Source organism: Synchiropus splendidus, chromosome 15 (genome assembly GCF_027744825.2).
Source record: "Synchiropus splendidus isolate RoL2022-P1 chromosome 15, RoL_Sspl_1.0, whole genome shotgun sequence".
Lineage (NCBI taxonomy): Eukaryota > Metazoa > Chordata > Actinopteri > Syngnathiformes > Callionymidae > Synchiropus > Synchiropus splendidus.
Window position 1 is genome coordinate 15,495,413 of NC_071348.1, and position 24,935 is coordinate 15,520,347.

At 44.4% G+C, this 24,935-nt stretch overlaps 1 protein-coding gene and 1 non-coding gene across 6 annotated transcripts; one reads left to right on the forward strand and one right to left on the reverse strand.

The window, feature by feature from the left end:
• Nucleotides 1-16,391: 16,391 nt before the first annotated feature.
• On the reverse strand, nt 16,392-16,465 carry trnan-guu (transfer RNA asparagine (anticodon GUU)). The gene has a single exon. It is a non-coding gene; the product is annotated as a tRNA-Asn (tRNA).
• Nucleotides 16,466-18,839: 2,374 nt separating this feature from the next.
• LOC128746500 (uncharacterized) lies at nt 18,840-24,729 on the forward strand. 5 transcript variants are annotated; one of them, XM_053843588.1, is made up of 14 exons: nt 18,840-18,902; nt 19,213-19,436; nt 19,873-19,959; nt 20,276-20,950; nt 21,055-21,162; nt 21,257-21,470; nt 21,548-21,664; nt 21,733-22,132; nt 22,249-22,461; nt 22,542-22,702; nt 22,813-22,935; nt 23,067-23,329; nt 23,421-23,678; nt 23,824-24,729. In XM_053843588.1, exons 7-14 carry the CDS (start codon nt 21,662-21,664, stop codon nt 24,620-24,622), a joined length of 2,220 nt encoding a protein of 739 aa, XP_053699563.1. In that variant the 5' UTR covers nt 18,840-18,902; nt 19,213-19,436; nt 19,873-19,959; nt 20,276-20,950; nt 21,055-21,162; nt 21,257-21,470; nt 21,548-21,661; the 3' UTR covers nt 24,623-24,729. The 5 variants fall into 5 exon arrangements, with proteins under 5 accessions (XP_053699563.1, XP_053699564.1, XP_053699560.1 ...); XM_053843589.1 differs by having other exon boundaries at nt 20,276-20,945; XM_053843585.1 differs by having other exon boundaries at nt 20,276-20,656; nt 20,730-21,162.
• Nucleotides 24,730-24,935: the final 206 nt, after the last annotated feature.

Genomic DNA, 24,935 nt, shown 5'->3' on the forward strand with positions numbered 1-24,935 from the left:
AGAGCGTTTCTTTTATATTTCAGAAAGAACCGGTTTAGAGGCTGTGTTTTTGTTGCGCATAACGCCAGGGGTTTTGACAGCGTCATTGTCTTGAGAGGTATGCTTGATGAAGGGTTAATACCTAAGAGGATAATCATGACTGGTAGTAAGATACTTTGTCTTGAGGATCCTCACTAAAAGCTAAAATTCATCGACTCTCTCTCATTCCTAACCATGCGACTCAGCTCCATGCCTAAAGCTCTCGGTTTCACCGACCAATGCAAGGGTTTTTTTCCACACAAGTTTAGCTCAAAAGATCATCTGCATTACATAGGGACCTATCCTCCTCTCTCAGACTACGGCGTTGAGGACATGTCAGACCCTGAACAGAGAGATTTTTACAGCTGGTATGAATCTGTGTGTAGGAATTCTTTCAATTTCAGGAGTGAAGCTATTCACTATTGCAAAAACGATGTTGACATTCTGGCCAGAGGATGCATGATATTTAGAGAGGAGTTTTTTAAAGAAACAGGTGTTGATGCGCTCTCATCCGTAACAATCGCCTCTGCGTGTATGGCTGTTTTCAGGACCAACTTTTTAAAACCAGACACATTAGCCATACGTCTGCCCATTAAGAGGTAGACCATATGGCGAATTCTACTCTGCTACAATGGAGAGAGAGCAGATGTTAAAGTCTAATCACGAGGTGCGTCTTATTACCATCTGGGAACACGAATGGCGTTCTCTTCGACAATCGTGTGATGATCTCAGAGATTTTCTCTTAGATTTTGACACCCCTGAGCCTCTCAACCCTCGTAATGCCCTCTACGGAGGTAGAACCAGTGCTTTAAAGTTGCGTTACACGACAAAGCCTGGTGAAAAAGTTTTTTATGCCGATGTCACCTCTCTGTATCCTTACGTCAACAGCACGTGTTCGTACCCCCTAGGTCACCCCCGCATAATCCACAAGGACTTTGGCGATCCCAGACAGTACTTTGGTCTGATCAAGGCGGTTGTCTATCCTCCTAGAGGTTTATATGTACCTGTTTTACCCTATAGAGGACCAGGGGGTAAATTACACTTCACGTTATGCAGTATCTGTTCAAGTCGTAATGCTCAAGACAGTGACTGTACGCATAGCGATGACGAGCGTGCTTTGATGGGGGTCTGGGTCTCGGTTGAGTTCAACAAGGCTCTGGACAAGGGATACAAGGTGGCCAAGATTATCGAAGTATGGCATTTTGATAGATCTAGCGATTGTATTTTCGCAGGTTACATCCGTACATTCCTGAAGGGCAAGCAGGAGGCTTCTGGTTACCCTGCCGAGGCCGTTGATCAGGAAAGCCGCGACAAATACATTCGGGATTATCAAGCCCATCAGGGGATTTTGCTTTGTGCTGATAAGGTTTGTCACAACCCAGCAAAGAGACAGGTGGCTAAGGCTTGTCTTAACAGCCTGTGGGGCAAGTTCTGTCAGAGGTAGAACATGTCTCAGGTTTCTGTAGTGTCAGACCCCAACGAGTTTTTCAGTTTCTTGTTTTCAGGGAAATACGAGGTCAGCTACTTTAACGTGTTGGATGAGAAAAAAGTTGTGATCGAGTGGCGTTACAAGGGTCTCTACCCTCCTGGTAAAAGCAGCAATGTTTTTATCGGAGCTTTCACCACTGCTTATGCTCGTCTGAAGTTGTACAGTTACATGGAGAAATTGCAGGAGAGTGTTCTCGATGTTGACACAGACAGCTTGATATATGTGGTGAAAGACGGCGAGACACCTTTAAAATTAGGTAACTATCTCGGTGATCTGACTGATGAACTCGATGGGGATAGCATCGAGGACTTTGTTTCGGCGGGTCCTAAGACGTATGCTTATAGGACCAAAGGACAGAAGAAGGTTGTGATGAAAGTTAAAGGTATCACGCAAACAAAAGAATCTTGTCAGCGGATAAACTTTGACTCCGTCAGAGATCTTGTAGAGGGCTATTTGCAGAATTCACCTGATGGGTGCTTGAGACCCAGCAACGCAACATTGTCAGGGATAAAAAGAACATCACTTTAAAAAACAGATCAGTTACGAAAAAACTCCGGGTCGTGTACGATAAGAGGCGCTTGTTTTCGGACGGCACAACCAAACCTTTCGGGTTCTGAGTTTTGAGTGGATGAGGGGTCACTATGGAAGGAATTAATTTCTATCCACGTTTGAAAACACCATTTTCATGTCTAGTGGTGGGACCGTCGGGGTCGGGAAAGACCCATTTTGTAAAATGTATACTTGAAAATTGTGAACATGTTATGGATGATGTCAATGTAAATATTGTATGGATTTATACTTCTTTTCAACTTATGTACAGTGAATTGCAAAAGATGAATAAAAATATCAAATTCATTGAAGGTTTACCTGAATCTTTTGAAAATGAAGATGTATTTCCTTCTGATAGAAAACATTTGATTATTCTTGACGACGTTATTTTTGAAGCTTCTGAAAACCCAGAGGTTGTTCGCATTTTTACACAGTACAGGCATCATAAAAATATGAGTGTTATAATGCTGACGCAAAACTTATTTCATCGCGGTAAATATAGTCGTACTATTAGTCTGAACAGCAATTACTTTGTATTGTTTAAGAATCCTCGTGATAAAATGCAGATAAAAGTTCTTGCTCAACAGGTTTACCCGTCTCAAAGAGCTTTCTTTCTAGAAAGCTTTGAAGATGCTACAGCTGGCGTTCACGGGTACTTAATCGTTGATCTAACACCCTCCTGTCCAGAACGCTACAGACTAAGGACTGGGATACTACCTCATCAGCGTCACACTGTGTACATACCAAAAACGTCTGCTTGAGTTATGTCAGCGCGTATAGAAAGAAACGCTGGTTTACTTAAGGAACTATACCAAGCTCCGTCAAAGAAACGTAAAGACATTTTAACACGTAGTTCCCGGGACTTTATTCAAGCTCTCGGTGAGATCGCCCTGAATGTTTTGAAGGGGAATGTACCATTCTCGCAGGCTCAGTTAAAAAAACTGACAAAACAGAAGAAAAACATCAGACTCTTGGCTAATAAAAAAGCGTGCTTGAAGCGTAAACGAAGGATTCTTAAAAAGCAATCGGGTGGATTCCTGTTGCCGTTGCTAGCGGCTGCCGTTCCAATCATTGGAAATCTAATAGGGGGGCTTTTAAAGAAGTAAAACGCTATGAAGACTGTCCAGAAAATGTATCTCGTCTCTCCTCGGCAAATTAACCAGTTATCACATCCAACCTCTGACATCCGTGAAACTGCCGAAGATGAATTGAATGAGAAGATGAGGACCATTCTAAATGATTCTCAGTTAAACTCGTATGAGAAGATTAAAAAGTATGATGCTCTATTGCAGAGATATTTAACCTTTACTAAACAGGATCAGAGAGACCAAAAGAGAGTAACTCTGACTTTACAACGAGACGGGGTCAGCGATCATCCCCTCGACTCTGACAGACGTGTCGAAAGTGTTCTAAAAACACCCTCTGTAACAGATGACCTGGGTAAGGATATTCTAAATAGTCTCCGTCAAAAGCTCGAAGAAATGCTGAATACATTATCCGGAGGATATCCAAAAACGGCGACGGTTGGAATACGAACGGCGAATTTATGTATGAAGGAAATGCTGTAAAAGGCTCTCATGTGATCGATATATTCAAGTACCTTTCTCTACCGTATAAGAAAACAAGTTCTTCATTACCTGAGGGATGGTCCGAGTTTCTCGTCACATTATTAAAGCTAAACATCCCTCTCACCCTGCTGTCCAATCCTGAAGCACAGGCTCAATATCAGAGACTTAAATCGAATTCTATCTCGCGAAAGAAAAGTATAGCTGAGAGCTGGTCTCCCGACCCAAAGGACCCTAAAGTGACGCCTCGACGACGCTTGACGCATGTAGTGACCAAAGGGAAGAAATTGTCTCTAACGCCTCGATGGGTTTCCTGAATAATTGTCTTGTACACAGTTATTGTCTTTTCATCAATAAAATGTTTTATTGAATTACTATGAGATTACAGATTTTCTTTTCAACACACGTACAAACAAAATAAGATTAGTCACGCGTTACAATAGTCTTTAAAATACAGAAGAGAACAGTTTTGTTGTTTCCACGGACAGTGTGCACATCTTTTTAGACATTGCTGATGTCCTTTCACAAAGTTGTATACCATGAGGTCGTTTTTTAAGGTATCGTCACTGTATAGACTTAATACTTCTCCCATAGACAACCCTCTAGCGCGATGACAGAGGTAGAAGACGCAATGATGTCCGCATACAAACGATAGAGGGTTCTGTAGTTGGCCATTGTTGTACTCGATGTTGCCTGAATGTTTCTTGAGAAACTTTAAAATATTTTCAGGGTAATGTGTAAAGTAGGGCCACATTCCAAATGAGTCAAAGAAAGTTGTTCTACCGTCTTCTTCGAGAGTTAAAGCCAACCAGTGCTCTCCTGGTTTATGTGCTGGATGTGTGTTGACGATGAAATATGCAGGCGGTCTGAGGGGTTGTGTCAATTGAGGCAACTTATCCGACGGCCATACACCGTAAAATGTGTCGCCCAAGAGACCTCTCAGCAGCCTCTGTAACTGGAGACTATCCATAACTTTTTAATAATAGTCCACCAGCACTTGTCTTTTCGCATCAATCTCCAGAATGGAATCATAACAAGCGTACACAATCAGTGTTACGGTGTTTGGTAAGGGTACTCTGAATCTCATCTCCAGTCTTAAATTCCCATTTGAGACAGGGGAGAGAGCGTCGTTGTCGTTGGCTGGATTGAGATTAAATGCAAACAACGAATAACCGCTGTTAAAACCTTCGCGGTCAATGCTTAGAGGTAGGTCCTTCAAATGTCTTCCTGTAGCTAGAATCATGTTATAAAACTCTCTGACCGCCATACCGTTATTAAACTGAGGTTGAAAAGCTTTAGCGGGGATCTGTCGACCGTCCTGACAGAGGGCGAGATATTCGGTGTTGTAATGATGAAAATTGAACGGGGAGAGATCTCTCCTACCGGTAAATGCCTCATGATGTACCAACCCTAAAACCACGTATTTAGGTATTGAACCCAGAAATAAATTCTCCTGGGTACATATTCTTGAGTTTTCTGGAATGGAGTATGTTTTTACATTGACTCGTGAGAGTGGGTAGAGAGCATTTCCTTTTAACAAACCCGCTGCATGACCTATTCTCACAGCTGGCGAAACAGTGACTTTCTTCACAAACAGAGGGGGGCCGAGGATTTTCAGACGAAAGGTGGAGTCGCGGGGTCCGGTCAGGCAGAAGGCGTCATTCGCCCTGGTGAGTTTAATTCTTAAATCGACCGAGTTTAATAACAGTCTCTCGCAGAAAAATATGTCGCTGTGAAGAGGACCAAGAAGATGTACTTCTCTGGATCTGCTCGTGAACTCGGCCCTTTTGTTAAGGCCTGCGTTAGGACCGTTTACAGTGACGATCGAGTCAACTGACCCAGGTGTGTCTCGGTAAAAAAGACCGGCGCTAAACTGTGTTTTAAGAGTGTCGCCTGAAAAGTTGAGAAGTGTTTCGATCATAGCTCTGTACGGGTGTGTGGAACTGGACTGCGAAATCATCCGATCCCCCAGAACCACATCGCACTGATCAAAGATTGTGTTTAGAGGATAATTGATGAGACCGACAGCGGCGTCGTTAGCCAGCGGGGTGCCATCGGCGTTAGTAATTCTTGCACGCACGTGTAGAAGGGTGTTGTTTAGGTCTAGATACTTTTCGCCATCTCCCGGTATAAAAAACTCAATCGGGCCTCCTTCCCTGATAGTGGCTACTGGAGCAATTTCAGTGTAAATTTTGTCCTCGATGGAAAGCTGCGTCATCGGCGGCGTAAATAAATCCAGTTCTGCCAATGTGCATTCTGCAGATTTCTGATGTAGGAGCGCCATGTTACTGTATATAAGGTTTTTTAAAATATATCAGAGCTCCCTCTGGACTTCCTCTTGGCCCGTTTGCTTCTGTCAACTGACTTCTTTCTTTTTTTGTTTGCGCGTTTATTAGAGCTCTGTGTTACACGGCGACCTGGAGGGCGTCTCTTTGTCCTTCGTGATAAGACGGCTATACCGCCAGACCCTTCCTGTCTCTGTTGATCGCTCATTCCTCTCACGGTACGGGTGAACATATCCGCGGCTATGTTACCCACCGCTGATTTGAGATGGGGTTTTGCTATGGCAATACCTCTTTTCAACAGAGGTGATACAATCCGAAACATTTTTGAGAAGAGGGAACCGATGCCTCGTCCGTATATAACCGGGGCACCGTAGAAACCAGGTAGATCTCCACCCACCTGTTTTTCATAATATTGTACAAATCTGTGCGGGTCGTCTCTTAAGCCTGCGTGAACCATTGTGCTTGTTTATGCCTCGGTCTGCAAAGGCTGGTTATCTCTCTGGTGTTGTGGTGATGAATGAATTTCCAGACGATGATGCAAGGGCTATATAATATCCTCTCAAGTAACAGGTCTAAAGTATAGAGTCACCACGACCTTTCCAAAGGTAAAATTGACTGGTTTGTTAAGATCTGATTTAATTTGGATCTGAATATTTTCAATATGGTTCTTGGCAACCGGTAAATAGTAAGCAGGGTTAAAATGCTGTGTGATTATATCTGAGTAACTACCCTTGATTTCCACCGTTCTTAGAAGCGGTGCATATGCATCCCCTACAAGCTGCGGTCTTACAACGTCGCTGTAACAGTAGAGATGGTAAAACCCCGCTTTTAAATCAACTGGGTGGGGCGCTCTGAACTCGCAAAAATTGATCCAATGACCAGGCTCTACACCTAACATGTAAGCTAAAGGCGAGTTAAAAAGCACTAGGCTCTGACCGTCTCCTTGAAGATCAATTTTTTGCCGTGCACTGTCAAACAGGAAGCGTATATCGTTATTGGTTTTTTTAAAGGTTTGCGCCAACTCAGTGGTAATCTGATTAATAGAGTTGTAATATCCACCCTTGAACTTCAGTTTGGAAATATCTGTCCCCGCGGTTTTGAAATGTCGATCAACCCCTCGCGGTTCGTCTTTTTTCCTCTGAGTTGAGGAGCCAGCGTCAGGATCCGGAGCCCTAAGTCTCGCCATGGCTCTATGAAATTCATCTTTATGCCGTCGCGGCGTGTTAGCATCTGTATCTGATCCTCTCGAGGGAGCCGTGTTTGCGCTGGAATCAGGTCCTCTAGGGTTCGGTTTCCAGTAAAATAACGCCGCATCCTCCGGAATATTATGCCACGTGTGAGGGTATGTAATCTCCGTCAAAGCAACCTCCCATTTTCCGTTTAAATCGATATGTTGTGCTAAATCAACCCGGAAAGTACCAATCAAGTTGTCTTTAAAAACTTTTGCACTGGCGTTTGATGGTAAAGTCACATAGAAGCCTGCGTTGTTTGAGCTGCACATGATGATATGATTCCCTGTGTAAAGGAGGATCGTCTTATATATTTTTTATATCTGAAGCTTTTACCCAACTGTTGAATTTTTCAGGCCAGTTTTTCCACTGGACAAAGACTTGTCTCTCTCCTGTAACGCGGCGTTCCTTGAGAATCTTTTCCACGTGAAATACTTTATCCTTTATGAGTTGTACTTTTTGTAATTCTTGATCATAAAATGACTCCTGGATGGGCTCACTGTCGAAATCTTTCAATTTATACCCAGGCGGGTTGCGGTGAATACATTCAGTTATCGTAAATATCTCGTCTGTAAAACTCTGCTCATACTTTTTGTCAAATACACCTCGCAGTTTTGATATCCGAACATGATCGCCCTCCTTAAATTTCGGCTTCTGGAGACCTTTCGACGGTCTAATGTAAAGATTGTCAAACACTTGCAGAGTATTTTCTTTAGTTACTTCCATCGGTGTCATTTTTATACTACTGTGATAGCTGTGATTATAACTCTTTACTAGATCCTGTAAAACCTCGATGTAACGCAGAGTGTTTTTAGCTGTAAAATATCTCCACATCCGATTTTTAAGAGTGCGGTTAAATCTCTCAACCACAGAGGCCTTAACGTCACTCGCTGTTAAAAAATGATTAACACCCTTCCTTTCCATCAAAGCCCGGAAACTCTTGTTAAAAAATTCTTTCCCGTCGTCCGTCTGTAGCTTTGCAGGCGCTCTCCTCCAGCACTGATTCAAACGCCTTTGTTGTCTCAATCGCAGTCTTTCTTTTTAAAACGCGTACATAGGCCTTCTTTGAAAATACATCTATAACGGTCAACAAGTAATTTTGATCGTCGTTATATCTAGCCAGTGCCTGCATGTCGCATAGGTCAGCCTGGAATTGTTGAAGAGGCCTGTGAACAAATACTCTGTTTCTCGGAAAGTTTACTCTGGCTGGTTTATGCAGGGTGTAAGCATCTTGTTTTGATAAAAAATCTTTAATAGATTTAGAACTGACTGGTTTTCCAGTCTCAACCTGCACCCCTCGGCGAAGGCGATCCACACCTCCATAGCTCCCAGGGTGAAGAGGATTGTAATAAACTCTTTTAATGATGTGTTTCACCGACATGCTAAACGAGAAATGAATGAGCTGAGATCAGAATATGCTTCTTAATGTTTTTTATTAAACAGCTTATGTCAGGATTCGAGTGTAATGTTATACAAAGAGAGTAAAGAAAAAAAGTAAATCACATACGAGGGAATCTCGTGTTTGTGACATCACCCAGGACCGGCGTTCTATTCCAGATTCTACTTGCTGATTCCAGACGTTCAATTAAAAGATCCTCAGGCTCGTGTTTGATGTATTCATTCCAGACAGTTGATTTCGGAGACCTCATTTCAAGCAAGACTGCCTCAGCCGTAGCCTTGGTTCTCATTTTCTCCGGTTGTACGTCATTCATGGTCAAGTAGTGTTGTACAGCAGGCAGAAAGTTCTTGTTACAGAGTCTCTTCATCAACGGATGGAAGTTAAGGCTGTAGAAATCATCCTCCATCTCTTCAAGACAGCTGTGTTGTAGTTGGCTGGGATGGTCTACTTGGCAGCCGTAGCAGATCTCCCTCCAGTACATGCGCATGGTTTTACCTAGTAGATGAAATACAACTGTCTTTACAGCTTTCAGGAAGAAACCGCTTATCCATCCATCCGTTTCATCATTAGCTGCTGGTTCTTGGTCTTGAGAAGCTGAGGATGAAGCAGGCGGATGCACGCAGACAGTTTCGTTCTCGGTGTAGGAGGTTGTTGCTCTCCCTACAGGTTCCTCGTCACCATCCACATCTTCCATTTCAGCTGCATCAGAGTCATTTGCGTCGTCTTTGATGGCCAATGAAGGACATTCTCTGTCTGGCGTGTCGTTGTTAGAACCGTCGTACTTATGACCGTCACCCACCCCGTGTTCTGCCACAGGTAGTAGAGGGAGCGACGATGAGTTGTTCATTCTGTACCCGATACCGCCTGTAGCAGCTCCGAGGAAGATAGTGCCAATACGTCTGGGAACACCTTCTGGCCTCATCGTTGTCTCTCTCTTGTCCCGACGGGCACGTCTGCAGGGTGTTGCTCTGGAAAAAGCCCTCTTTATAGCAACCGTTAACAAGTAGGCGGTCCAAAGTGGGGTGGGTCTAAAAGGTCAGTGCTTTTTTCAACACAATGGCATCATCCCATAAGCGGCTATGGTAGAAGAGACCGTCGATTTTTGGAAAAATCTCCTGGATTTTCTCACTCCAAGCATCCATCGGTATGGTTAACAGAGTACGAAATACACCACAATCAGAATTAAAATATTCCAGGACGAAATCTTCTTCTTCTTCACCCGTGACTCCTGTTGATACTTTATGGACGGCCCTGAAAGACCAACGTCCTGATCCTGACATTTTAGCCAGCCAAATAGCCATGATGGCCGGCTTCCTCTCCGTTCTATCAGGTTTGTTAGACACGGCTCCAGCCTTCTGACGCTGTTCTTCTTCTTCAACCCTGGGAAGATTTTCCGGCTTCACCTCTCTCAGCACGCCCCAGTCGTTAGACGATAACACAGCCGTCTCCGTACAGGCACTCAAGGTTTCGCCATCCTCCAGCTGGTAAATGCACAATTCAGCTGTTTCGTACTTAAACACGTACCCCCATCTTCCACGACGTCCGTAAGGCTCTAGAGACCACTCGTCCTGCAAAGATTCCCCGGGTGGTGCCTGCGTACGCCATAGGTACATTACGGATTTACGGGGAGCCCCTGCACCCATCCATGGGTCCTCAATAACAGTCACAGCCGTCTCGCTGATCACCGGGACAGCCATTGTTTGTTGGTTGTGCTCGACGGGGCCTTGTTCCCGGCAACAGTCTGAAGGGTACATATATATACACACACACGCACACACACACACACAGGGGTGATGTTTATACAGCTGTCCGACCCTCCACCCCCTGGTAGCGTTAATTATTTTCCTTCCTGTCAAAAACAAGGGGGGAGGGTTATTATTTTAATTTCCTGTTGATATAAAAATGGGGAGGGTAATTATTTTAATTTCTTTTTGATATAAAAAGGGGTGGGGTTTATTACTTCCGGAAGGGGAGGGTTTTATTACTCCCGGGGGACCATCAATCATACAGATTTGACATATAGTGGTCTCCTTCATCTCTCTATAGACATATAAAATGAGACGTACTGAAATGTATGACAAAGCCTCATTCTGGATACGGTCAGAACTATAGATGCAAAAAACTTAAACTGATTGTGTCATATAGGCAAAGGAGCAGGAACAATCATAAAATCTGCCACAATGAATGCTATTTTATCATGTTGTACGAAAATGTGATGAAGTATAAAGAAGTAAACACAATATTGCCAGAGATATAATAACTTAAATAGGAAATATTTAGGTTTTTAGCTGATATGTGTAGGGAAAAGTAAATAACTAAAGTAAATGAAGAAAATGTTTTGCGATCCCCCAACTCTCCGCCGCCACTGTAAATGGTGTCATTTGTCTATAAAATTATTATAAGTACAGTTCTGCATAACATTGTATCCTTGTTAACAATAAAGACAAGAAAAATAGAAAGTAATATAGATCAACTTCCAATGAAAAATAACTTTATTAAGGTTGTTTTCAGAATCAGAATCAAATTTATTGCCATGGTCAGTGTGGGGATCCCACCAACTAGGAAAGTGCTTTGGATTAAAGTGCTGTCAATAAAATAAAATAAACAATAAAGGCTGATCACAAATTCAACAGTCTTACAGTCAGTACATAAAGTCAATTTATTTTATAATACTACAGGAAAAACACTCCAAACTCACAGGGATGGTAGCCAAGAGCACCTTGAACAGGAATCCAATGAAAGATCTCACTAACCTTTGTTGTTTTTTTTTTCCATATTTTTTAAATAATATACATGTTATTACAATACATAAAGTCAATTTATTTTACAATTCTACAGTAAAAACTCTTCAGACTCACAGGGATAGTAGAGCAGAGCTCCCTGAACAGGATTCCAGTGAAAGATTTCACTATCCTCTTTTAGTTTTTTTTTCTAATATATATATTTTTTATAATACACATGTTATTACAGTACATAAAGTCAATTTATTTCATAATTCTACTGTAAAAACACTCCAAACTCACAGGGATAGGAGAGCTCCCTGAACAGGAATCCAGTGGAAGTTTTCACTAAACTCTTGTGGTTTTTGTAATATGTATTCTTAATAATATTTATTTATAAAATATAATTTATATAATATTTAATAATATTTATCATCTCCTTAACACACAACTACAATTTACTGGAGCTTACGAAGTCGCTACCGTAACGGCAGAAATAGATGCGCAGACTTTTTTTGATGTAGGCTGGCGAGATGGGTATTTGTAGATCGCGGGCAAGCGTGATGCCAGTGAGCTGAAGCTATTCAAGCAACAACCTGGCTGTTACGAGAGGAGTGGCTGATCATAGACTTTATATTCAGGTGCAGTTATTCAAGTATAGCTCAGCGTGTGATTGTTGACAGTTGCTAAGCGACTTAAACACGTACTTGATCCACTACAACAGAACTGTACGATATTGATGCAGTATCACTGAGTCAATACTGTTGGTGAACATTAGCTAGTGAGTAGTTAGCATAGCATCGACCTGAGATGACACAGCAGAATATTTCGTATTTTCCAGAGTGATAATGGGCCAGACAATGTACATGTATATGTAGGCTGTAGTTTTTGGAGAAAGCCACCTGAGACCTGCTGGACAACATGCTGAGCTGTTAAAACATCCGGAGGACAGAGACTAAAAACAAATTGTTCTTGTGACTCACGTTAGCTTGTACGGGTGTTTAGTTAGCAATACGGTTGTGAAGATTTCAATACTGTCCAGTGCCAACCCTGACCCCTTTTCATTCTTTTCCCGCAGACAGTGAGTCACCCTCTCTAAAAGTGGAAAAAAATGGAAACGCCGGGCCAAAAAAAACGCAGTGCCACTTCCCCTACTTGCATCACCAGACAGCAGGAGAAGGAGAACCTTGGCAACCTCAACGACCGGCTGGCCATCGATATTGATAAGGTGCGCTCCCGGGAGGCAGAGAACCCCGGGCTACGACTGCGCATCACAGAGTCCGAGTCTCTGGTCAGCCGCGACCTGAGCGGGATCAAGTCCGCCTACGAGACTGAGCTGGCCAATGCCCGCAGTGAGCGGGCCCGCCTGCAGCTGGATCTCAGCAAGCTGAGGGAGGAGCACAAGGAGCTGAAGGCCAGGTAGGAAGAGCTAGTTCTGCTGTGTGGTTCGTAGAAGTGTCTCTGGTCAGTTCACTCATTTTCAGGGATGTTATTCTTTGATGTGCACCTTAAGAAATGGAAGCAGACTTCAGCTGGTATTTGTCTTTCACTCATTCATTGCTGCTAGGAATGTGATTGTTTGGAAGTGAGTTTACTGTCAAACATGTTTATTTGGAAACATACTGTACAGCTTCTTTCGTCACACTTTATTTGTGTTAGTTTTAAACTCCATATTATTTCGTCATTTTTTTTTACCCTTGATCAATATAAAGACATCTTTCTAGTTCATCTTTAGTTTCATCTCTAGTTTCATCTTTCTTCGAGTTGGCAGGAGTACCTCCGGGTCCTCTCTTATTCACTCTGCTAACGCATGATTGTGCACCTGTGTCTGACTCAAACCTCTTCATTAAGTTTGCTGATGACACAACCGTGGTGGGCCTCATCAGGAACGACGACGAATCCAACTACCGGAGCGAGGTGTGCCGCCTGGTCCAGTGGTGCGATGACAACAACCTTCGCCTGAACGTGGAGAAGACCAAGGAGATGGTGGTGGACTTCAGGAGACGACCTGTCCTGCATCCCCCGCTTCTCATCGCTGGTGCTGCAGTGGAGCAGGTCACCAGCACCAAGTTCCTGGGTGTTCACATTTCCCAGGACCTGACCTGGAACACCAACACCACGGCACTGGCCAAGAAAGCCCAGCAGCGCCTGTACTTCCTGCGGAAGCTGAAGAGAGCCGGAGTTCCGTCCCCCATCATGTGCACCTTCTACAGAGGCACGATTGAGAGCGTTCTGACCAGCTGCATCACAGTGTGGTTCGTCTCTTGTACCATCGCCTGCCGCAAGACCCTGCCGCGCGTGGTGAAGACTGCTGAGAAGATCATCGGGGTCCCTCTTCCATCCCTCCTGGACATCTACAAGGCTCGCCTCACTCGGAGAGCCCTGAGGATCGCAGGAGACCCCACCCACCCGTCGCACCGCCTCTTCACGCTGCTACCATCAGGGGGAAGGTTCCAGAGTCACCGGGCACGAACTAGCAGACTGAGAGACAGCTTCATCCACCAGGCTGTCATGATGCTGAACTCCCTTCCTACTCTGCCCCCGGGTCTGCACCAGGCACTTTTGGCTCCATCCACAGGGGCAGAGGATGTTGCCATGCTGCCATGAGCTAGGTGCTCCTCCCGGTGGTTGATGGACTGATGTGACGATTTTGTTGCATGTATCCTGCTGTCTGTGATCTTTATGTGGTGTCTGTGATCTTTATGTTCGTCTGTGATTGTATGTCGTGTCCAGGTCTGTGAGAACAGATATTTCATCCATGCTATATGTCTCGTACTGTAGCATATTTGACAATAAAGTTACCTTACCTTACCATACTTCTCTGCTCTCTGTGACTTCAGTTTAGGACTGAAGAGTTGTCAAGTTGGTGCCATCAAAGCTTTATTTGAGAGTAAAGCAGGGCAGATGAGGATTGAGGACTGATCCTAACTGTGGTTATAAGCCCAGGTTTCTCGTCAAATATGGCAAATATAGTAAAGTAAAGTATAAGGCAGCCACCCCGTCAAAACACCTGAACGTGTGTCTGTTAAACACAGTAGTTATCTCCTTTAAAACGGCTCCAGGTAGTGGAACTCCCTAATGTTTCTTCCTGGAATGTGTCGCTGAGCACGGCGGATCCCTTTCTTCACCGTCGAGTTTGTGTTTCTCTTCAGTTAGCAAGTACAGTTGTGTCACATTCCGCCCTGAGGGATTTTGGAAAGAGCGACACACCTCCACGAGAGCTCCACCTTAAACACACACTCTCCACTGTTCCGTGTGTCTTGGCAGTGAACACCTCTGCTAACCATGTGAGACATTTTTCCCTGCTGCAGCAGGGGAGCCGCTCAAAACACATGAGCAGGCCTGATGAGTGACAGAATTCTAGGCTTAGGTTCTGTCATATATTATTCCCTTTACATTACAGTCCCTATGTGACTGGGCTCCTCCTCATGAAACATGAAAGCCTCCTCCGTGGCTTACAGTCCTATCGCGGGTGTTGATCAACAGAATTTTCTTTCCTCAGGTAGATTTTTAGTTTGAATTATTTTTTTGGCTGCAGGGGCAAATTCCAATTTCAATCTTAACTGGGTTCAGATGGGGTTGTAACCCTTCTTACCCTTTTTGAAGTGGGAAACAGTTAAACTCTTGCATAATAATGATAATGGACCAGATAAGAAAACCTCAGCTTGTTATAGCCAGTGGTACACCTCAATAAAAAACAACAACAATGTTTGTCAATCTTTTAGTGAACAAATCAGAAAGAAAACAAACTTTCACAGAGCTTTGGTGAATTCAACATAGCAATAGAACATAATTATATAAGGAAAAATATATGGAAAATTACCAAAACAAAAGGCGCCAAAAAAAAGAAAAAAAAACCCTTGTTTCCCTCCCCAAAGTTTGTAACATTGGGGCCCATATATGAACAAATGTGCTTGGTCCAATCCCACCACTTGTCAAGTGGGAATGTGGTCGTCGACTCCAATCTTGTGGATGAATCTTCTTTTCCTCTGGTTCCTGTGGCTCGCCACCCAGTGCACACTGGGAATTCCTCACGTGGTGCAGTCTTGACACACTGCTGTCTCTGTGGTAGGATGGTAGGATGTCGATCCAACCCGACGTATCAGGAATCCTTTGATCCGAACTCCAAAAAAACCTGACCTAAGCAGGCCAGAAGATGTGCAAAATTTCAATTAACTTGTTACATTCTACAGTCTGTCAGTTTCAAACAACTCTGAATGTCAAATAATTCAGTTGTACAACAAAAGAAAAAGTTAATTTACAGTGATGACACCATAAAATAGATTCAAATAACACACGCCTGGGTACACAGTCGTTCCTCGACTTAGCCCATCTGTTCAAACACTGCCTTGTACAGGAACGTCATGTTGTTGGCGAGGTTCTGGAGGACCAGGAGAAGGTCCAGTTGACAAGCTGCATGGTAAGGTGGTCCTTCTTGTCTGGAGAACGCTGCTTCGTTTTCAACCTGAGAGAAGCAACCTGCATTCTCTCGAGTAAAGAGAGGTTTGAAACAGGTGAGTAACAACAACAACAATCTGTCTTCTAGAAAGTGGATGATGAAATAGCTGCAATGCATTTGAACAACATCAACAGACCACAATGATGGTAGTTTTCCCATAACGGGAGTCGAACCAGGGACGCTTGGGTGAAAACCAGGAATCCTGACCACTAGACCATTTAGAACTTGTATGAGTCAGCGATTTCGGCAAAATGGAACACATTCAGCAGTTCAGATCAGATTTCAACTGTCAAATATATCTGTAAAAACACTCAAATAGCACAAGTAGTACCATGCACACACAGCTTCAGGTATGATGAACCATGTCTATGATCATGGGACAAGGGACTGTCTGTCTGGATATTATATTTATAATCATAATCATAATAACAGAAGACGATCCCAGGTTCACATGTGTTCATGGAACGATGGTTAAGAGTTGGGGTCTCCAAATTGACACCTGATTGCTTAAACTGTGTGTGCTTGGTTGGTTGGAACTAAAACCTGCAGCCCTTTCTGGAACAGTTTGGTGACCCCTGTTGAAGAGGATTGTCTTGAAGGGCTGTTTTTTTTCAATCAACATCATGTCTGTCAGAGTGAATACATGAATGAAGTTTTTATTGCAAGATAAAAAGGTCTCGTCCCTGGGTGGGCTCGAACCACCAACCTTTCGGTTAACAGCCGAACGCGCTAACCCATTGCGCCACCGAGACATGCTGATACACAAGAATATATGGATCTGTGAACAAACGTTTTTCAGTTTTCATGGTTTGAAGATTGTGCAGAAGGATTGTGTGATTTAAGTCAGTGATAGCAATGTGTTTTTCAGCAAAGAGAGAGTGTGAAAGAAAGATGGTAGCAGTGCTTTAGAGAATAAATGAATAAAGAGATGGAGAGCAAAAGGTTCCACCATTTCATCTTTGCATCGACCAACACTGTCTTCCACTTCTTTGTCACAAACCTCATTGTGCCAATCACATGGACATTGTGTTGTCACATGGCTCGCATCACTTAGTAGTGTTGCAAAGCTTGTGTCCCAAAACAGTTGTACATAAATACCAATGGTGACAGTGAATCGCTCTGATGCTGAAATCTTGTCTCAGTGTTTTGCATTCAAATCTCTGTCAATCTTATTACACATGTTAAGTCAAAGTGGCAGCACAAGGTCAGAAGCACTAAGCTAATAGTCAATGCTGGTTGTCCTGGGCAAGAACGAGGAATACGACAACCTATGGGACAGGGGTCCACCCAAAGGGGTTTATGGCTTGATCATGATCATGGTGACTGATCGATCGGAGCGTCCCGATGTGGTTCCCATACTAGGGGCCAAACAACGACACCATATGGGACGTACCTGGAATAAATGAGGAAGTTTAGGCAAAGGTTGATCACATCATTAACTGTAGCTAGGATTTGGAAGTGTAAAGCTGTCATAAAACTGGAGTAAAGTTTGTGATCCAGTGCTTCAATATTTCAGATCATCTGTTCAGATGATCTACCCAGACGAGACACTGGAAAATTACGCCTGATGTTCCAGAATGCAACCTGATTCATCCAAAACCAACACAAACTTTTCACTTCACCAGCTTTCTGAAACAGATGTAGAGCTGTAACTACTTCAGGCTCCATGTTTGCAGTTTGGCTAGTCACAGCTTGGTGAGTCCATCCACTACTACATGCCTTTCCACCAAGCATTACAGGTTGGGATGCAGTTGAAAACTGTGTCGATCTCAGGCAGAAGGTTAGGAATGAAGAAGGTCACAGAGAAGGTCACAGATTTTTGTGTTTTGCCAGACTTAACTGGTGAAATTAGTTCAAAGTACTGTGTGCTTTGCGGGTGAGTCAGCGATTTTGGCAAAATTACAAATCACGAAGAAAAAAATTTATGAAGAAGTTAAGGAAATGAAGGAAGGAAATTCTACAACGTTTCAGACTTCTGAGTCAGTAGGAACCCAAAATAGGCAAAAGAGCGACAGAGAGGGGCGAGGAGGGCAGACATCACAACATTTAGAAAATGAAGCTCAAGTATTCCAACCCACATTCATAACACTCACACTGCTATATTTTGGCTGATGCATCAATTTATGTACAGAGTGGAACTGAGTAGATACATATCTTGAGCTGACATGGACTTAAAGAAATAGAGAAGCTGAGGAGCCGAACTGAGTCGACCGCATGTTTGAAAATCTGCTATTGTCAATTTGTGAAAGTGAAGGTTCCTTGACAGGAATCTGTGCAATGGTGTTCTTGTGTAAACAGTAGCTTCCTTCCAAGCAGTTGACCTGGGTTCAATTCTCAGGCTTTGCCAATTGTTTTTGCCATCTAACCATGGATGCCAGAATATTTGTGCCTCAACTGTCAACACCACAAATGTCCCATTAAGGCTGGACGCGGACGACCAACACATAGGTCTCAATGGGATAAAAATCAATGTCTGCCTTGCGTTGTTGGAAGGACTCGAAGCTACGGGGGAAATCCCCAATGGATTTCAGTTCCATGGCCTTCATCACTCGTGCCTTCAGTGGATTTGTGAATGGTCAGAAGAAACCAGTTCTTTGAATCACGAGTGAATGGAATGGGCTACGTGCAGTGGCTGGGAATCGAACCCAGGTCAAGTGCTTGAAAGGCAGCCATCATCATTGTTGCTTGAAAGATGAGGAAGAGATGATGTGATGAACTGATTTCTAATTCACCCAAAACTAAATTCCTGATGAAGTGGCTGAGTAACAGTGTTGTTGTGGCTGTATCCTGAGCCGAATGGACGACTCATGAAGTCCTACCAATTCCTACCAAAGTCCGACCAAGTCCGACCAATTCCGACCAATTCCTACCAAAGTCCTACCAAAGTCCGACCAATTCCTACAATGGGGGCAAAAGAGCCAATCATTTACGTCGATGGGGGGCAAAAGAGCCAATCATTTGCGTTGAATAAGTTACGCCCAGGGGGGGAAAGAGCCAATGGCGTGTCTCTAAATTCCTACCATGGTGACGTAGCAGCCAATCAGACATGCACTGGAGTTTCGCCGCAGAGTTAAGAAGCGGCGAAATTTTACGGACAGTGTTATCGTCTGGAAATTTCACGAAAGACGGACTTGCCATATCTCCTGGACCCTTTATTTTCGGACTTGCCATATCGCCTGGACACTTCAAGTAAGTTGGACTAATTTAACAGCGATTAATATAACTTCACTTAGCGCCCGTTTTCCTCTCAAAAATGTATAGTTAATGTTATATCTTTAACGTTAAGTGAATGCTACTTGTGACAAAACGGGTGTTTTATTATCAAGTTGGAAAAACGGTTCAATATGTATCTGTGTTTGTATCCTCTGACAAGTAACATTTATTCATGGATATAGTGACGCTAGTAATGTAACAAAATTGTAGGTGATGTTTGATAAATTGCTGTCTGTTATTACTGTTACAAAATAATTCTCATATTCTCATTAATCCTATTCCACAGACATGCCAAAGTCTGGAAAACCCGATTCATACTGGGCTGGTGTTATGTCCCTGTACGCCCAGGGAAAATACAGATTTTCCACTGGCCAGAGACCCGGAAGCAGGCGTTGGAGGGCAGTGATTGAGAGGATCCAAAGCTGTCCTCTGACACCACAGTTTGAGCAAACTGTGAGAAAACATGACATATTTGGCAGAAGGATCCCTTGTCGGTGCGGTTACCATGAGGTAAGTACTATTCAATCATTAAACTGTGATGTGATGTCAACATGCCGGCTTGTAGCCTTATACATTGTTCTCCTGATCTCCATTCCAAGGCAGGTCAACTTCTGACTTGAGCAGAAGGGTGCAATAACAGGCTACTTCACACCTGTTGAGTGTGGCATTAACATATAAATATTAATGGGCCATTAATTGACCCATCCACAGTGACTCAGGACTCGTCACATTAACATAATTGCAGACCCATTGTCATCCATCACACTTGATTGGCATCTACTGTTTATGAATACCTGGTCATTAACATACTGGTCTGCCCAGCTTCTCTGGATGTGTCTGAATTATGTGATTCAAACATTTGCTGCTTGATGATCCTGATAACTGACCTCTCATAAACAGCTGTTTTCAACCCAAAATCTCCATTTCTCTCTCTCTCTCTCCACAGTCAAAAGAGCCAACTGTGGCAAATCCACCGGCTGCGCAGAGCACCAGCACTGGAGCGGAACACACACCAAAAGCCAGTGCAGCGTCTGTGAGTCAGGAGTCTCCGGATTCCATGACATGCTCCATTTGTGGTCATGCGGTTGCACCAGACCAATTCACAGAGCACCTGTCTGACTTCCATGTCCAGGAGCAGTGTGAGCATTGTGGTGCAATTGCATGGGGTGCTGTGGGACTATCACAGCACCTTGAGAGCTGTCGTGCTGCAAAACCACCCACAGACACCTCCTCCACTGCTCCCTCCACTGCTCCTGCCCAGGAGCTCACACAGGCACCAGACATCCACCCCCAAGATGCTAAAGCGTGCCAGTCAGCCACAGACGTGACACCTGTCGTTGTTTCCACAGATCCAACAGCACCTCCAACAGCACCTGAGATGGCACTGGCAACAGAGAGTGGCCCATCACCTCTTAATGTCCCTGCACCTCAAGCAGCACCAGCACTCCTATATTCTCCAGAGGTAAGTCGTGCCAGGTTTTTACCTAAGTCTTTCCTCAGGGTGATCAAGCCAGGAGACCGGGAATGGATTGCTCACATCTTGTATGAGCCTACTGGACGGCTGAAGCAGGACATTCAGGACAATTGGCACCATCCCCCAAACCCCACAAGATCATCGACACCAAATCCCCACGACTACTTTCGTCAGAGGATGTTCATTTGGGCGCCAATGCGGATGTGGGGCATTCCTCTGAAATGCACCCAGTGCAACCGCAAGATGCACCACTCAGGTATTTACCCGAAAGCCAGAGAGGTCATCGACCTGGCAACACGATATTATCTCATTGGAGCTGACTACCCAAGGTGCAGCAATTGCAAAATACCTGTCTGTCCTTGGAGCGAGGACATTTTGAAGCAGCTGGACCCCGCAACACGCAATAGATTTCCCGCTGTCTTAACCACTCACATGGCACTGGACAAGGCTTGTGTGACCCTTCTTCGACCCCGAACAGCAGGGAATAGCTCGAGCTACCTGCAGCAGGCCTTTGAAGAGGCTCACAGTGAGGAATGGGTGAAGAGGTGCTGTGAGTATTTCACAGATTGTGAGAGGCACAAAAAATCCGGTCTCAATCCATCTGACGCCGTATATGCACCACCACCACGCTTCTGTCCGCTGCCTCTGGCCCAGTGGTTTGAGACAGTCCATACAAACGATGTTGTGGTTCATCTTGAGGAGGTCAAAGGTGTTATCACCTCAACGTTTGGCAGAATTCTGAAACTCGACTCCACTAAGAAGGTAAATGTACACCTATATTTACATATTACTGTTTTTCTTTTCTCTGGCTAAGAGTGCATGTGCTTATGATGTCTGTATTTGTGTTATGATATAGATCACAAAAAAACTGGCCGGAGAAATTGAGGACACCGCGACATGGATGACCAACATCGGAAACGAGTATGGTCAAGTTCTTAACTCTGTCCTCACAACGGGCGAAGGTGCTGGACTGGATGACTTGTGTCAAGGGATCGTCAAAAGATACAGTGATGCTGGTGAGCCCCAACCAGACGCCATCTATGTGGATAGGGACTGTTGCAGCGACAGAGGTAGGTTAACTATTATTTGTGTTGTGATGTTTTGACTGAAAACCAACTTCTATTAATGACCTTATGAATTCACACAGGAGTCAGCCCTGTTCTCCATTGGTTTCGGCCATGGACATCGACAGTGCGGTTGGATGTGTTCCATTTCATGAGGCGATTTACTAAAGGTCTCACAACGGAACACCATCCACTGTATGGTATGTTCTGCTCAAAATTATCTAGCTGCATTTTTGAGTGGGATAAGCAGGACGTCTGTTGCCTGAAGGAGGCCAAGCGGGTGGAGCTGAAGAAAAAACATCAGGGCTATGAACCAACTGACGCCCAGGTGTTGGCAAGCATCAGTTCTAGCGAGCTGGCCAAACACTGCCGCAGGAGAACCCGAGGGGTAGAGGAGACCCGTGCACTCATCAAAGGTCTTCTGGACTCCATGTGGGACCTCGTGGACGGCACTGGGCTGCACCTCGTCAATCATGAGAGCATGTCTCGAGTGTGGGAGGTCCAGCAAAAACACCTTGCCTGCATCCAGGATCCACCAGGATTGCAGCTGTATACCAACACCGGGTCGGGGCTGGAGAAAGGTGACAGAACATTGGATGTCCTCAGATGTGCCAGAGGGTCCTCATCCCTTGAGAGTTTTCATAAGCATCAGTGTGCTTTCATTCCAGGTAAGTTTAGAATTGTGGTAGTACATTACATGACAAATAATATATCTTATGTCATAATGTGTCATAATACTGCAATAGTGCTGTAGTCATTGATCATGTTGTATTTTTCTTATCAGGGTGGAGATGCAACGCATTGCACACTCAAATGTATATGCTGGAAGGCGTTTCGAGGTGGAACATCAACCGTTCAGCGCAAGCTCTTCAGATGACAGAGACATCCCGGACGAAAATATATGACGTACGTTTGATGTCCAGTGCCAATGCACTGAGCAACAGAGTCTTGGGAAGACCTCTTCTTCCAGAGTTTGTTCCACCCGGGAAGCCTACTGGTAAGAAAATAAACTGATGATGATGACCTAGTAGGTAGGAAGGTAAAAAGATAATCTTTATTCACCCCTATTTATTGCAGGAGAACGCATTGCAGTGCAATACCTCCTGGCGCAGTCGAACAGAGGAGATCTCCTGAGCCAACAGGACATCAGTGCGATGCGGCCAGGCACGTTGGACGCTGTCCGAGACGAGGACAGCACGGACATAACTGTGCCAGATGTCACAGACATTACTTTTCAGGTAACACAATGACACAAGTTTGATCATCCATCAAATGCTTTTTGAAAAGCAATAAGTTGTTCTGAAGCAGTCTTTATAATATACGCGTAATGTTTTGTTGACCTCCCCAGGAATCTACTTTTGCACGTGAGGAGACTGCTGCATCTTCCTGGCCAATATTGGAGGAGAGTGAGACTGCCGCCACATCTGCCCCGCCCCCATCTGAGGAGAGCGAGTCTGTCACCCCAGCTTTGGTATGTGGATAAACATTAAATTATCGCATGTAATCTGATGTGATATGCTCTTCTTATGACCATTAAAGATGTGGGTTTATTGTAATATTTTCTCATTATAATTTATTTTATTGGTTCATTTCTTATGACAGGACACTAGGTGTGATTCCAGAGGGGTTCCTGGATGGGAGGCAGTTGATGCCCTGGCATCGTACCTGGTCGGGCTGAACCGAACAGTGACCGCACTCTCTAACACAGAAGTGGCAGAGATTGTGAGGTTATATGGTCGTTTACACACCCAGGACCAGATGACCCCCAAATACACCCTTAAAAGTCATAAAACGACTTTGCCGGGACCCTGGAGAGCCTCAAGAAAACGCAGCGGCTCTGCTCCAGGCCAGCAAGCAGCGGAAAGGTATTTACAGCTCACAGAGCTTACAGATTACTCCTCTGTTGTAAAGCATTGTGTGAATATGTGATATATGATGTGGTTTATTTATTTGCAGGTTGTACATGGTACATGGCAAGGCTGCTCACCGACCAGACCTCAATCGAGTTTCTGAGTGCGTAGCTTTGAAACTCTACCATGAGTTCCGAGTGGCCAGAAATAGGCCAAAAGACAACAAAGGGCGGACATTCCCCATCCCACAAGCAATTGTTATGACTTACAGTCATATCAAACAGTTGCTGGAGGACTCGAAAGATATCATGGATCAGACAGACCTGTTGTTAGTTAACATAAACAACACAACAGTGTCATCCTGGTGAGTTTGTTTATAATATCTCAATCAATTGCATGACTACATTTTCATAATAATAAAAATAAAAGCGTTATTTACATTGCACTTTTTGTAACGCTGTTCACAAAGTGCTTGAATATTCATTTGTGTTTGTTTTTCTGTCCTGTAGGCTGCACGATCGCCAAAAAAGAACGGAGCGGGATTCACTCCTTCAGGGGGTACAGCTTCCACAGCAAATTGCTGTGACTGAGGAACTGCTACCTGAGCCTCGTGCCCTCCCTTCGCAGCCAGTACAGCATGGACAAGCTCCTCTTGAGTTCCAGGAGCCTGAGAATCGGGAGGGTGAGGCAAGGATCCGTCAGCGGCGCAGCACCAGAACACCTGCACCACTTCCACAGAGTGCAGGGTTTCCACCTGTAGCTGGTCAGTGGCCCCCGTTGAGCTGGACCCCGTTTCCTCAAACACCCCAGGTACAACCCCATGGCTGGTTCTCTGCCTACCAGCCACCCCCAACTGGTCCTCAAGCTTGGCCCTCCACCCACAGGGCACCTTTCGCACCCCCACCGCACCCTCAAGGCTGGTCAGCTTACCCTCAAGTACCCCCACCACACTTCTATGCTTGGCCGTCAACATCCCAAGCACCCACACAGGGCTGGCCGTCCGCCTACCAACCACCCTCAACATCCTCCCAGCAACAGTCCTCAGCACCTTCCCAAACCCACCCAGATGCACTTGACCCCACAAATCGCCACCGCCAAAGGAGGTTGCAAAAGGCAGCCCTTGAAGATCAGGAGCGGGCGCAAAGAGGTGAACCCCCAAAAAAACGCCACACAAAAGAGCAGTACCACTATCAGTGCAAGCAGTGTGGCCAACCAAAAACCAAATCAACCGGCCACTCTCAGGTGCGTGGCAAGTGGTACTGCCCTGCATCAGGAAAGACTTTTGAAGAGTGGAAAGACTCTTTGTAATTGTATTTATTGGATTGTATTTTTGATTATATAGCAATGAATTATGTATGCTGTTGCAACTGTTGGGTTTCTCAATGTTTGCAGACCTTTGTAAATATGACTTTGTAAGGTGGTGTGTTACTTAAATTAAAAAGCTATTTTTTTTACATTCACTGCAGTCTGGCTTTATTACTGTGGACATGTCATTTTGCAGTCCCACTTTAGATTAGGGAATGTATAATACCATCAATAAACGTATTCACACATGTATGAGAAGCATATGGCATGTAATTCTTCATGATAAAGTACTTATTTGTGGCTTGTTAAGCCTGAA